This window comes from Hylaeus anthracinus, unplaced genomic scaffold, assembly GCF_026225885.1.
Source record: "Hylaeus anthracinus isolate JK02 unplaced genomic scaffold, UHH_iyHylAnth1.0_haploid 12001, whole genome shotgun sequence".
In the NCBI taxonomy this organism is placed as follows: Eukaryota; Metazoa; Arthropoda; class Insecta; order Hymenoptera; family Colletidae; genus Hylaeus; species Hylaeus anthracinus.
In genome coordinates this window covers 22,123,191-22,135,332 of record NW_026534348.1, presented here as the reverse complement: position 1 = coordinate 22,135,332, position 12,142 = coordinate 22,123,191, and the positions used below count along the sequence as shown (strand labels likewise).

The following is a 12,142-nucleotide window of genomic DNA, read 5'->3' as shown; positions in this document are numbered from 1 at the left end:
CTTATAGTTTACTTAAAGTTAGAAGAAGTTTAAATCATCACTCAAATAAGAATTATAACATATAGAAAATTATGATTTCTTATGGAACGATTTTAATAAAAATAGTATTTTATTCTTGCTAAATATACCGGATAAAAATATCCATCATTAGTAGTAAAAGTAACTTAGAATTTTGTAACCACTGAAATTTCTTATCTTATACTCACATTTCAATCTGCGTCTGTCAAAGATACAAAAGTAGCAAATATTATTAGATTTTTCGTTTGCCACGAGCCAGATTTAATACAACATTCCCCAGGTAACCCATACGACTACGTTACTTTTACATCATATTTACCTTTGCTTCAATAAACAGCGTATGAAAATTGAAATAAAGAATTACAAAATCCTTTAAATTGCATTAAAACTTTTTAAACGAGCACATTTTCAAAGAGTCAGTTTAGATATGTAATCCTAAAATAATAAGTTAAATTAATAATTACGAAATTATTTAAATTATATTTAAACTTGTTGAGCGAGCGCATTGTCCAAAGAACAAGTGCAAAAGTACAATTTTGAAATAATAATCTATTTCTACTCTAGGAGCCTGAAAAAATGTCTTCTTTAAGGGATCCGTAAAGCTTGAGAAACACTGCCTTAAACAATGACAGATTCATTAACGCGCTTCTCGCTGCGAACGGCACCGGTAACTCACGGTCAATTATAAAGAATAAAAAACAAAATAAACAAAAGGTAGCCGTTATTTTCGTTGAAATTAAGAAAAGAATCCTGATAAACATGGGTCCAAAGACTTTTTGTTTCCGAGATATAGCCGATTAGAGTTCCAGTGTAAATAACATAGCCTCTTTATGCCAGCACCAAAATACAATCGTTATGTTTTTTATAATGCATACCAATCTATTTTGTTACAAATATAATGAAATTACATCATCAATAAGAGTTGTTTAAAGATTTAATTGAAATTGTAACATTGTGCTAAAAAATCGCACCCAACATGATTGCATGTGGCGTATCAAGTTTAAAGAATAGTCTTTGACAAGAAAATACAGAGATAATCGTAATAAAAACATGAATTGCATGTCCGTTAACTATTTGGTATCAAAGTAACGTGGAAATTCCTCAAATTAGTAAATATATTAATTAAACGTAATATATTGGATAAACAGTAATTAAATTGTAACCATTGGTCAGTAATAATCTTGTAGTTGATATAACCTTAAATCAAACAATCAAAAAAAAAGTAACGGGTACACATAGATAGTGAATAATTCTATTACCAAATTCATTATTCCACATCGAAAGTATCAATTTTGTAGAAATTAGACGATCTTGTACTTCACTTGAAATTAGGAAGAGTTTAAGTCTTCATTTTGCTGACTTTGAATTTGTTGGAGAACTACAATACATCAGAGTTTACAATTCTCACCTATTCTCACGTAAACGGACTACAAGCAAGTCCCTTAAACAGGCCAGTAATTAATGCTGCGGTATTTATTTACAAGCGATTACAAGAGATATACAAAACGGTTACCGCTGGAAAGCATGCGTTTGAAAAGATTCGGCGCGTCTCTAATCGCATTTCGCACACGTTGAACGCGCAACGAGGTTAGGTCTTAATAACTGCACTTTAGCTCCACTTCGCTACTCACGCATTTACGTGGGTTTTCTTTTGTACGTTTTTCGATCGCGTAACTGTAAAACAAAGTTTTCATAATGCCTCAGCATTTATCACTGGCTTTAAATATATTGTTGAGTTTCAAATAATTCTGCAATAAGAAATATAGAAAATTTAAATAGATCGATCAGAGATAAACAAAATTTTATTTGAATAATAAATTACGAATAAATTCTTCGATTTTATTCGTAATTTAGTTTGATCGAATATTTACAGCTTTGTTTGTTTAATGCAGATTGTTTCATCCTGTTATTCGTATTCTAATTTTTCTTTTAAGAATATTCTGAATTTTTGTTAATCTGTTATTTTTTATTTACAATTTTTCTTTGAATAAAAATGTTGTCCATCTCTCTCACAAACTACAGGTTACATGGTCTTTCCGTATCTGGTGCTACATACATTTTTTTACATCAACACTAAAACGTATTTAAACTTAAAAGAATAATTTTAATTTCAAATACATACTTTTTAAAATTGTATACTGAGAAGTACAATTTAATTTGATATGGAGGTGTTAATTGAATCAATTTTACGATCCAAAGTCATTATGATTAATTTGTAATGATTGTAAAAGAATCAATATTATTTGAAAGTAACATCATCAAGAAGAAAAATTGATTTAATTTTCATCTCCACATCGAACCAACTGTAATTTCTATTACAAAATTCCATACTTCTAATGAAAATCCAATACAAAATTCGAAACACCAAAAAAATATAAGAATCACATTTGTGAACGCTCTGTGAGGTCTAAACAAATACGATTTATTCAATTTTCTGGTTAGATTCTAAAACTAATCGACTATGTCTCGGAATTGAAAAGTGTACGGACTGTGTTTTTTAGGCACCCTGTACGTAATTTATTGAGGATAAGGAAAGGAGTCGGTCGACTCGACAACAAGGGTTTGCTTTTACACGTGATTCTAAAAAATCTTCGGCACTGACGAGCGCGCACTTTGGATCAACTCCACGGCCGAACGGCTTTCTCCTCGCGACTGTAAATCAAGCGGTATCTCGAACAAAAACCGTGAAATGGATGGTACAGAGACAAACGAGGTTGCGATGAAGCGACCGAGCGTTCCTTTCATACCTCGTACATTCAATTTGATTTAACGAAGAACGAAAGCCGATGACGCGTTCAAATTCCGTCGTCGTTAGTGGAAACCAGACCAAAGCGTTTTAAGTTTAAAGAGATAGATCAAAGAGCTACGTAAATATCTTATGTAGGCTGTTTCAAAATTACAGAACGAGCCAAAATATGCAAATTCCTCGAGTCGATAAAATAAATGAAGTTCCTTATATCTTTCTGATCTCAGGTTCGTTTTCGATGTATGATTGTAAAAATTTAGTAATATTACACGTTCATATACCTTCATGATCTTCAATTGTGCGTTTTCACCGATTTTTATCGGAAAGAAATAATTCTTTATCAAAGAATTTTATTTTTCTTTATTTTCTTTATTTTTTCTTTATCAATAATTCTTTTAAAGATAAAATAATATTCTTATAAATAATATTATTTATTTTTAGGATATTTTATTAATGATATTGTATACAATGTCTCATTTAAGATAACCACCCTAAATATCTCCATAGCTTTAAACGATACGAAAAAATTGTTCTAATACAAGACTGTTCTGTTTCGAAGAGACAGTATTACCACCTATGCGAAAAAATATCTCAACGTCATATTTTCCGAAATTCCAGGGTAATCAATATTTTTTTTAATTGGATGGGGTATTTTGTGAAGAGTTATTTTCATCAGCTATAATAGTAAAATGATGAAAATACCCCATCACATTTAGAAAACCATTTATGATGTTCAAACTTTGAAAAATATGAAAGAGTTAAGATACTTTTCGTACAGTAATATTGCTTCTTCGAAACTGAAAAAATTTTATCGAAACAATTTTTCCGTGTCGTTTAAAGCAACGGAAATATTTAGAGTCGTCACTTTAACTAAGACACCCGGTATAACACTAGTGTTTTAAGGTTAATATCTATAAAATATTCGAATAGTCCTAGGCCTACATGTAAGTGAACTAAATTTAACATACATAAAAAATGAAACCACAGATTACAAAATGATATGAAGTTTTCTATTGTTATGGACTCGAGGAAGTTTCTTGTCGACACAGCCTGCATATTGTATATTTATTCTACATGGTTAATTTTCTATCAATAATATTAGTCCCAGACAAAGAATTGTTTTATTTTACTCTACACCCTGTTTCGTTGCAATCGTTTAAATTTTATGTATTATCATTATTATCAACTGTACAAGTAGGACAAAGCTTCTTCTGACGTCACAGAAATTCTAGCCCCGCTAACTGAGAAATAAGCAGCGCGCGGTACGCAAACCAGGTGCGCGAGAGTCTAGAATCTAGACTCTAGATGAAGTTCAATGTCAGACAATGCAATAAAAACACCATGTAGCGATTCATTCGCAATCTGTTCTATTCAAGAATTATTTAGACAAGTCTTTAGTCGTTTAATGTGAAGTATAATTTCTAGACAGCGAACATCTATGCAAATGCAAAAATACCAAAATTAATATAAAGTGGGTGTAGAAAGTATTCGTACACCGATCAATTTCCAAAAAAAACTGTGTAAAATTGTAATTTATTAACTTATTTTTTACAAACAATAACATTCTACATATTCTCCGAAATCTCTAGAATAGATAGATTACAAAAAAATTGCTATTTATGTAAGCTGCGAAATTAACAAGAAAAGAACAATTAATCGATCAAAATGTTGAAGCAATAAGTATTCGCACAATTGCTTAAAAGTACTTTCCTGGAAATTTGATGTTTTCTAATTCGCACGGAGCAATGAACTAATGTGTTGACGTTATAAACTCTACTGTAAATGGTTCGTCATAAGAATCGTACAAATACTTACTGCTTCTATACTTTTACATACTTTTCGCATTTTTTTTGTTAATTTCACAAATTATATTAACTAGCAAATGTTGTTTGGACTATACGTATCTTAGAGACTTCCGAGAATATGTAAAATAATATTGATTACAAAAAAAAGAAGTTAAGAAACTGCAATTTCACACAAAAGTTTTTTGGGAAATTGATCGGTGTACGAATACATTCTGCACCCACTGTACATGTTGTACCGTTAATAGATAAAATATAGATATTTTCGTTTCAGTTTCAATTATTTTTCTATACCTGTGAAAATATTAATTTCCAACAAACATCCGTAGCCTCGTCATTTCATTCTATAATTCAGATCGTAAATTTGATTGAGTAAATAACGGATCAAAAGTCGATTATCTTTTATTCGTTATTTTAAATTTGTATCTAAATGTGTAAAATTCTCATCTATATAAAGATGTCAAAAAACGAATAGAAAGTAAACAATCTTCGAATTAAACTTTGTTCAATAAAAATTAGTCCAAATTAAACAATCAATTAATAATTTACGTTAAACGAGGGAAAACCTATCAGAATAACTAATAAATGAATTAAACGTTGCAAATATATCACTGTAACAAGCTTTTATTTACAATCTATTATTCGAATAAAATTCAGCCCGTTCTCTCGTTTTGTCGCGCATCTACCTTGCGCACCACGGCCCATTCCTTAGCGACGCTGCGTTTCTATGACATCAGAACCAATTTTTCGCCTTTGACATGCATAACAGACGCATTATTGCCTGTATTCCTAAAAAACCGCGATTATAAGCCAACAACGCGTTCTCAGCCGAAAGTGGTAACGAATCGCGACAAGAAAACGAATGCGAACGTTCCACCGAACAATCCCCGTACTCGTTGACGTTGATGAAATAGAAAAAGAGAAGGGTTCTCGAATCGACTCGAATAAAACTAAACCAACGCAACGTGGAATCGTCGAATCGGTGCCCAAGCGTTATACTCACCTTGCGTCCTCATCGTCGACCCGTTTTAATCGAATTGTTCGCTTTTCCAGGGATCAAAGAGAGAAGAAAACCGGCAACCTTAAGATCGACATCAACGGCATGTAAGAAAACCGAGGGAAGATCGTACGTGCTTACACCCTGCTGGGTTGGGGGGAGGAAGACGAGCGAAACGACTGACAATTGGATCCCAAGTCTTTGCGACGGTAATGAAGGAAAATTCAAATATCAACAACAACAACAACAACAACAACAACAACAACAGCGGCATCGACAGTTCCTGGATCGGTTTGGCCACTTTCTCCTGAAATTGTTGCGAAGACTGAAGACCCGTGAGGAAGGCAAGACACGGGACAGGCTAGACATAGAGCAGGGAGGGGATGAAATAAAATTTGAGTGGGGGAGGGGGAAGCACGTATATTCACACGCATACACGTACACAGAGGGGGAAAAAATACGGGAAAAATCACGAATTACATGGAGGCAAGGGTGCGTGTCCGCCCTTCCCTCGAAAGCAGCACCAGTAGGCAAATTCTGTAAATTCTGCGGCGCAAACAGCGTTTTAGATTCGCGACTCGCGGGGGGCCCAAATAATCGCGTATAATAATAATTCCTAGGTATATATATTTTTTAACGACTTAACTTATCGATTCGTAGCCGTCTATTTACCTTGTCTATTTATTTTCCACCGAGTCTGGATTGCGATTCGACGACGATGACGAAGAACCCAGAGACGGCCGGCGAGAAGGGAAAGGGTCGCGGCGGGAGAGTGGGAGGGGAGAAACGCGGGGGCCGCGTCGGCGTCGAGAAGCGTCGCGACGTTCCCACAAAGGCGAGCGACGCGATTTCGACACCCGTGACACGATTTCGTTTCGTACCGCGTTTATTATACACATGTAAAGCAGGAAGGCACTCTTCAAACTAACACGCGCACGTCTATGTAACACTTCTTCACACACGTAACCACACTCCACAGTCGCGGAACATTCTTCTAGGAACGTCGAGCCCCGCGCCGTTTTCGAACAAATTGTTATCCGGGTTTAAAACCAAAAGAAACAAACAAACAAACAGGTGAACAGTGCAAAAAGGATAAATTTCTAGGTTGAAGAGAACAAGAATTTTGTTCCCCATGAGTGTGTCCCATTCAGGTTTCGAAATCGCAGAGAAGATTAAGCTGCTGGACCTGAAACGTCTTAATTAACCCATTGGGCCGGTATTTGTTCGATATTTAAGTTATCTGCTGGCGTTTTATTTTCATCAACTCACGAGTACGAAGGTTAACAATTAATTTCCTAAAAAGTATCAAAGATACAGGTACAGAGTTTAACCTGTTTTGAAAATTGAATAATGAAAATTAAAAATTACTAAAGAAATATACGATTAACGAGTACGATAGAATTGCATAGTTAAAAATGGATCGAACTTAGTCATTTTTAGAGTCGATAAATACTTTGGAACGGTGAGTTATTTTTTAAGCAGTGTTTCCCACTTTTTGAGTAGCGGAGATTCTTTATTTATTTCTTTATGTATTTATTTCTTTACTTCTATGATGAACCCGTGGAAACCCAATTGTTGTCAACAATTGACAATTTGTGTCCACTATTAATAATATCATCGAATAATTCAATTGAATATTAAAAATAAAGTATACATATTAATTATATATATATGTATATATATATATATATATATGTGTGTGTGTGTGTAACGAAGTAATTCTCATATCAGAACGCAACATTTTGTATAATATTATCTTAATATTATAAAAGAATTTTATAATAATTTCTATCGTATTGAAATTATACACAAATCTTCACAATCGAAATAGAATATTTATTCTCTATTAGGTTTTAAAATATTCAAATAGGAGAATACTTCTAAAAACAAATACTTCAAGTGAAGTTTTTAAAGAGAATGTTTTTTCCTTTTTTTATGGTTGCCATTGATGAAACTACTTCTTCGAATGAATAGGTAGTAACAAATGACACAAAAATATTCTCTACAGTGTCCTTAAGAGATGAAAAAATGTCTTTCATTAATTTATTATAAATTTATCGCGGCTTACCTGTTGGGAACCACTGTTTAAACAAATGCACGAACGTACAAGAGAAATAATCAGTATTCTTTTTTTATTTATTTTTATACAGATATAAGAAATATTTTATATACAAAACTACTCCCCTGCAACAATTAAAAATGCAAGAAACAAACGACAGCTGTAATAAAAATTGATGATAATTGTTGAAATGCTAACATCATCATAACAATTATAATAATGACTGTGGTCGATAATTCTAGAGATTTTTTGGCAAATTCGCCACATAAGGTGATTTACTTTTAATTCGTTACTCTACAATACAAAATGGTGTTTAAACTACAAAAGGAAACATTTGACGGTAAACAAATAAATTGCTATACCATGATTTTATTCGACTTTATCCGAATATAAAATGTTGTCAATTCGCACTCGTTGTTCCGGCCCAAAAGGTTAATCAAGAGACGACTAATTCGACGGAGGCGTTTTCCGTTCCACGCGACCACGCGAGTTGCGTGTCACGCTTGCAACGATGAATGATGAATAATGTACCGCGATGGAGTCAGGCGCGGTGGCTCGTAGACGAAAATTGCGTAATATAGAGAGGAAAGAGACGAAGACGAGTACATCAAGCTTAATACCAAAGGTGCCCTAAGAAGCGTGTATTTATGTTTTATCATTGGCGCGTCGCGAAACGGCGAGCATATACATTTAAATTATGTATCTTGTTAAGGTGAGTCTAATATCCTAGACGAGAATTGCAGTGAATGTTAGAGAAAATGTGTATGACTGGGTTGTGCGGATGCGCGTATGCGTGGATGTGAATTAGAGACGTGAGAAAGATTATGAGAAAAGTCGAGTACTACGTAATAATCTTATACATATACATAACGAATGCGAACATATCATAGGATTAAGGCAGTAGAGAAGAATTTAAAGATCTTGTAAGGAAAAAATGAAACTTTTAAACCGATCTGTCTTTGTAGTGGCGCAGATATATACAGACAGAGGTTACACGAACGGTGGTGTACCCTGCGTGCTAGATACGACGGCCAACTCGGCACGTAATTTGCCCAAGTGCCTTCCCGTTGGTCGAGTCATGCTGTAAATCGTACCGTGTGTTAAGTCTCGTCCCGATTTTTCAAACGTCGAACACCCCCAAGGTATACACCCGCAGTCCTGAATCCCAGGGAAAAACGCTTCTTCACTATCTTCAACAACAAAATAAAAAAAAAAAGTAATAAGCTGTTCGAGCCTGCCTGATAGTTTTCTATCGCCTCGTCGTTTTTTCTACTAAAAGCAACCAAAAAAATAAAAATTATAAAGTAGCGCTTTCGAGGACAGAGTGTTCCTTTGAGACACTTCTCTCGAATCAGAACGATTCCGTTGAAAAGAATCCTTCAAAACGATAAATGGGTGGAGTGGGTGAAACAAATCGAAGTGAAAATTATTATGTCGGAAGTTAGATCGTTGTCGTGATTCTCAATGGTGATCGGGACACTTCGTAGTAGAACTCTCAGAAAGAATGATATTTTTCTCGTAGAACTTCGCAGATATTTCTACAGTCCCACGCGGTTTCTGTCGGCCGAAGGCTTTCTCGAATTCGGAGCAATCCGCTGGTATCCTCGTCGCAACCACTGGGCATTTATTATACGCGTTCGCGAATTAACAGTGGCGAGTGGTGATTTCATTGAAGGAACAGGAAAAAGTTATAGGAAAATGGAAGTGGCAGGGATGTAGTGGTAAAATGTTAACTGAACTGTGTAGTCGAATTAACCGTCATTGTGTAACTCATCGTGCCCGCGAACAGCTAATTTCGCAATTGCCGTTTAACCCTTCAGGGGATGATTTCTCGTGCCTTGGAACGAACTATGAGCGTTCTTTGCAATTTTCTTCTGAGAAAAGTGTGTACTTATTAATGGGAAGGTTAATTTTTTATATGATTTTTCCAATTGTTCAGGATTTATTGGCAATGTGTTGTCAAAAGTGTCACTAGAATTGAAAATGAAAAATAACAAACCGAGTGTTACTTTACATAGATAAAAACATAAATATCGTGACCATTATCTATAGGAATATCCATTTGAAAAAAATATATTTAAAGTTTAACTTATGAACTTTTTTTATATATTCAGCCAATATTTTCGCTATATCTTTGAGTTTCGATTTACTATTTTAAAGATGTACGTTCTAAATCTTACATTTGAAGAAAACTCAAGAATAAGAAAATATGTTTACCCAAGAGACGAAGAAACGCCCCTTAAGTAGGCCTGTGGAGGTCTAGTGGAGCACACCACGTGATAATGCCTGATATAGATTGGCTATTTTGTAATTAAATTGAATAAATTGAACACACTATTTACAAAGCAAATATACGAAAGAAAGTGTTTATTCATAATTTAAAAAATAAATAAAAATTGGTAGTTTAACAGATCTCTGCGCGCCTACTTATGTTATAAGTTAGGGTTAAAAGACGATTCGTCATTGATATCGTCATAATTGCATTCGAACGCAGGAGCACGCTCTTTATTTTTCTATTTTCACAGGCGTAAATGAAATCATGGAGGGGGAATCGGTCCAAGTCGGTGCGCGGTGGTGTGCGATTTCGTTCCATTTGGAAATGGGCAAAATGACGAATAAAAGATAACCACTATTTATAATATTTTATCTAGAAATGGGAAAAGTAACGAATAAAGGATGAGCACTGTTTATAGTATTATATAAATACATTACATGTAATATTTAATATATAAATAAATATATTAGGTTCTCCTAAAAGTTTCTTTCGTGAGTTGCATTCAATTATTTTCTGTGGCAGTGTTTATATAAATAGACAATCTAATTTCTTAGACATTGATGCTGTAACAGTAACGGAGCGAAATGAATTGTACACAATTTTGTAATGTAATATAAAACATAAAATATCGTGTATGTATTAATTATTAGTAAAACGAAAGAAACTTTTGGGACAACCTAATATAACACACTTACATATTATATATAATAATACCATAAACACTATTTATCCTTTTACTAGTTAAACAGAAGTTACAATCAACGAATTATAAAATGAAATATTTTACAGTGAACAATTAGGAATTTAACTATCGAATCGAATAAAAGTTACGAATACATATCTAAGTGTTGGTATTATTCGAATAAAATTTTGCCCAACTCTGATGGTATGGTTGCGTGCACCCGTACATACACAGAAAACCGTCCTAACAATGCGAAGCTCTTTAAAGATTAGGGTGGGCAAAATTCTTATTTAGACAAAAGTTTCGAATAACAGATAAAACATAAATAACCTGTGATGTGTAATTTGTTTAATATAAATTATTTAAATTATACATATACAAATTTTCTTAAAATTGAACAAATGAAATCTTATTTACATAACTAGTCGGTCAAAAAAGAAAGTGACACATTGGTATTAGGTAGTTAGATAGAATTTCTATTCGTCATCTATTATTCGAATCAAATTCTGCCCATCTTTTTGAACAGAGCCGCGAAATGACTTGTTATTTCCTGAAAGACCATCTCGCTGTTTGACGAACGCGCTTTTGCTATTTTCAAACAAATATTTTCTAATCTACAAGGTATGCAAAAGAGTTCATGCGAAAATTATGACATATGGTATTCATCGAAATAAATGAAGAACTCTTCCTATTTTTACGAGTGCTACATATTTTTTATCTTTACACAAACTCTTTTGTATGCCTCCCATAATCTTCTAGCTTAGAATTTTCCAAATTTTATTAACATTTGATTAACATTCAAAGCAATGATTTCCAAAAAAGAAATTTCGTGCCCAATATATGTAGATCAACAATTTTTAATCATTTTATTAATTTGCAAATATTTGTTTCTTTCTTCACTCTTCTATTTCAATAGTCTTTTTCCCCTTATAATACAACAATTCAATGTAGATTATTCAAATCGTTCTGGGGACAAGTTGAAACGTTCCATTTTAAGAAATATTGAAACACTGAAGTCGGTGTTCCCCCTTAAATATCCGAAACGAATCGTTCTGAACCGAAACGAGGGGCTTTGCCCCGCCGGGGGGAACTAGACCGTCACAAAATTCAGAGCGAGACGAGACGTCTCTTTCTTAGCGCTAGAAACGGTAAAACGCGGCTCCTCGGTCAGTGAGATCGTCCTGTGGAAGTATTCCAGTTGTCATCGTTACAGTGCTCGATCAGTGCTCGAAATTAGCCTAAACCGTGGTTTCACGCGCCAACGACGCTCCAAGATGGTTCAAATTTCGAAAGTATGTCGCCGAATCAGCGACGATATAGAGAAACTGGGATGGAGAGGATGGGAGACAAAAGTAATGTGGTTTCAGGGTCGTCACACATCTGATACATATCGTTAGGTCGTTAAGGAGTTGCCGGGCAGGTCGTTTAAGGTAGATAATTGTCCTGGAAAGCGTTTGCGGTCGTCCTTTGAAAGAGATAGATGGAGAAAAGGTTATCTAACGCATCGAGCCGATAACCCTTTGAACAGCAAATCATAGTGATTGAAAAACAATGTACTTCCCC

The 12,142-nt window shown here is 34.2% G+C and overlaps 1 protein-coding gene across 3 annotated transcripts in view; it reads left to right on the top strand.

Annotated features, from left to right (window-relative positions):
• Positions 1-5,938, top strand: part of LOC128891260 (protein couch potato-like) — a 366,536-nt gene extending 360,598 nt beyond the window's left edge. For all 3 annotated transcript variants that reach the window (XR_008460781.1, XM_054150670.1, XM_054150669.1), the window contains one exon: positions 5,620-5,938. Coding sequence is in view for 2 of the 3 variants with exons in the window: in XM_054150670.1 (XP_054006645.1) it covers positions 5,620-5,674 (55 nt within the window). In the remaining variant the exon portion in view is untranslated. The remainder of the gene's footprint in view (positions 1-5,619) is intronic.
• The last annotated feature ends 6,204 nt before the right edge of the window (positions 5,939-12,142 follow it).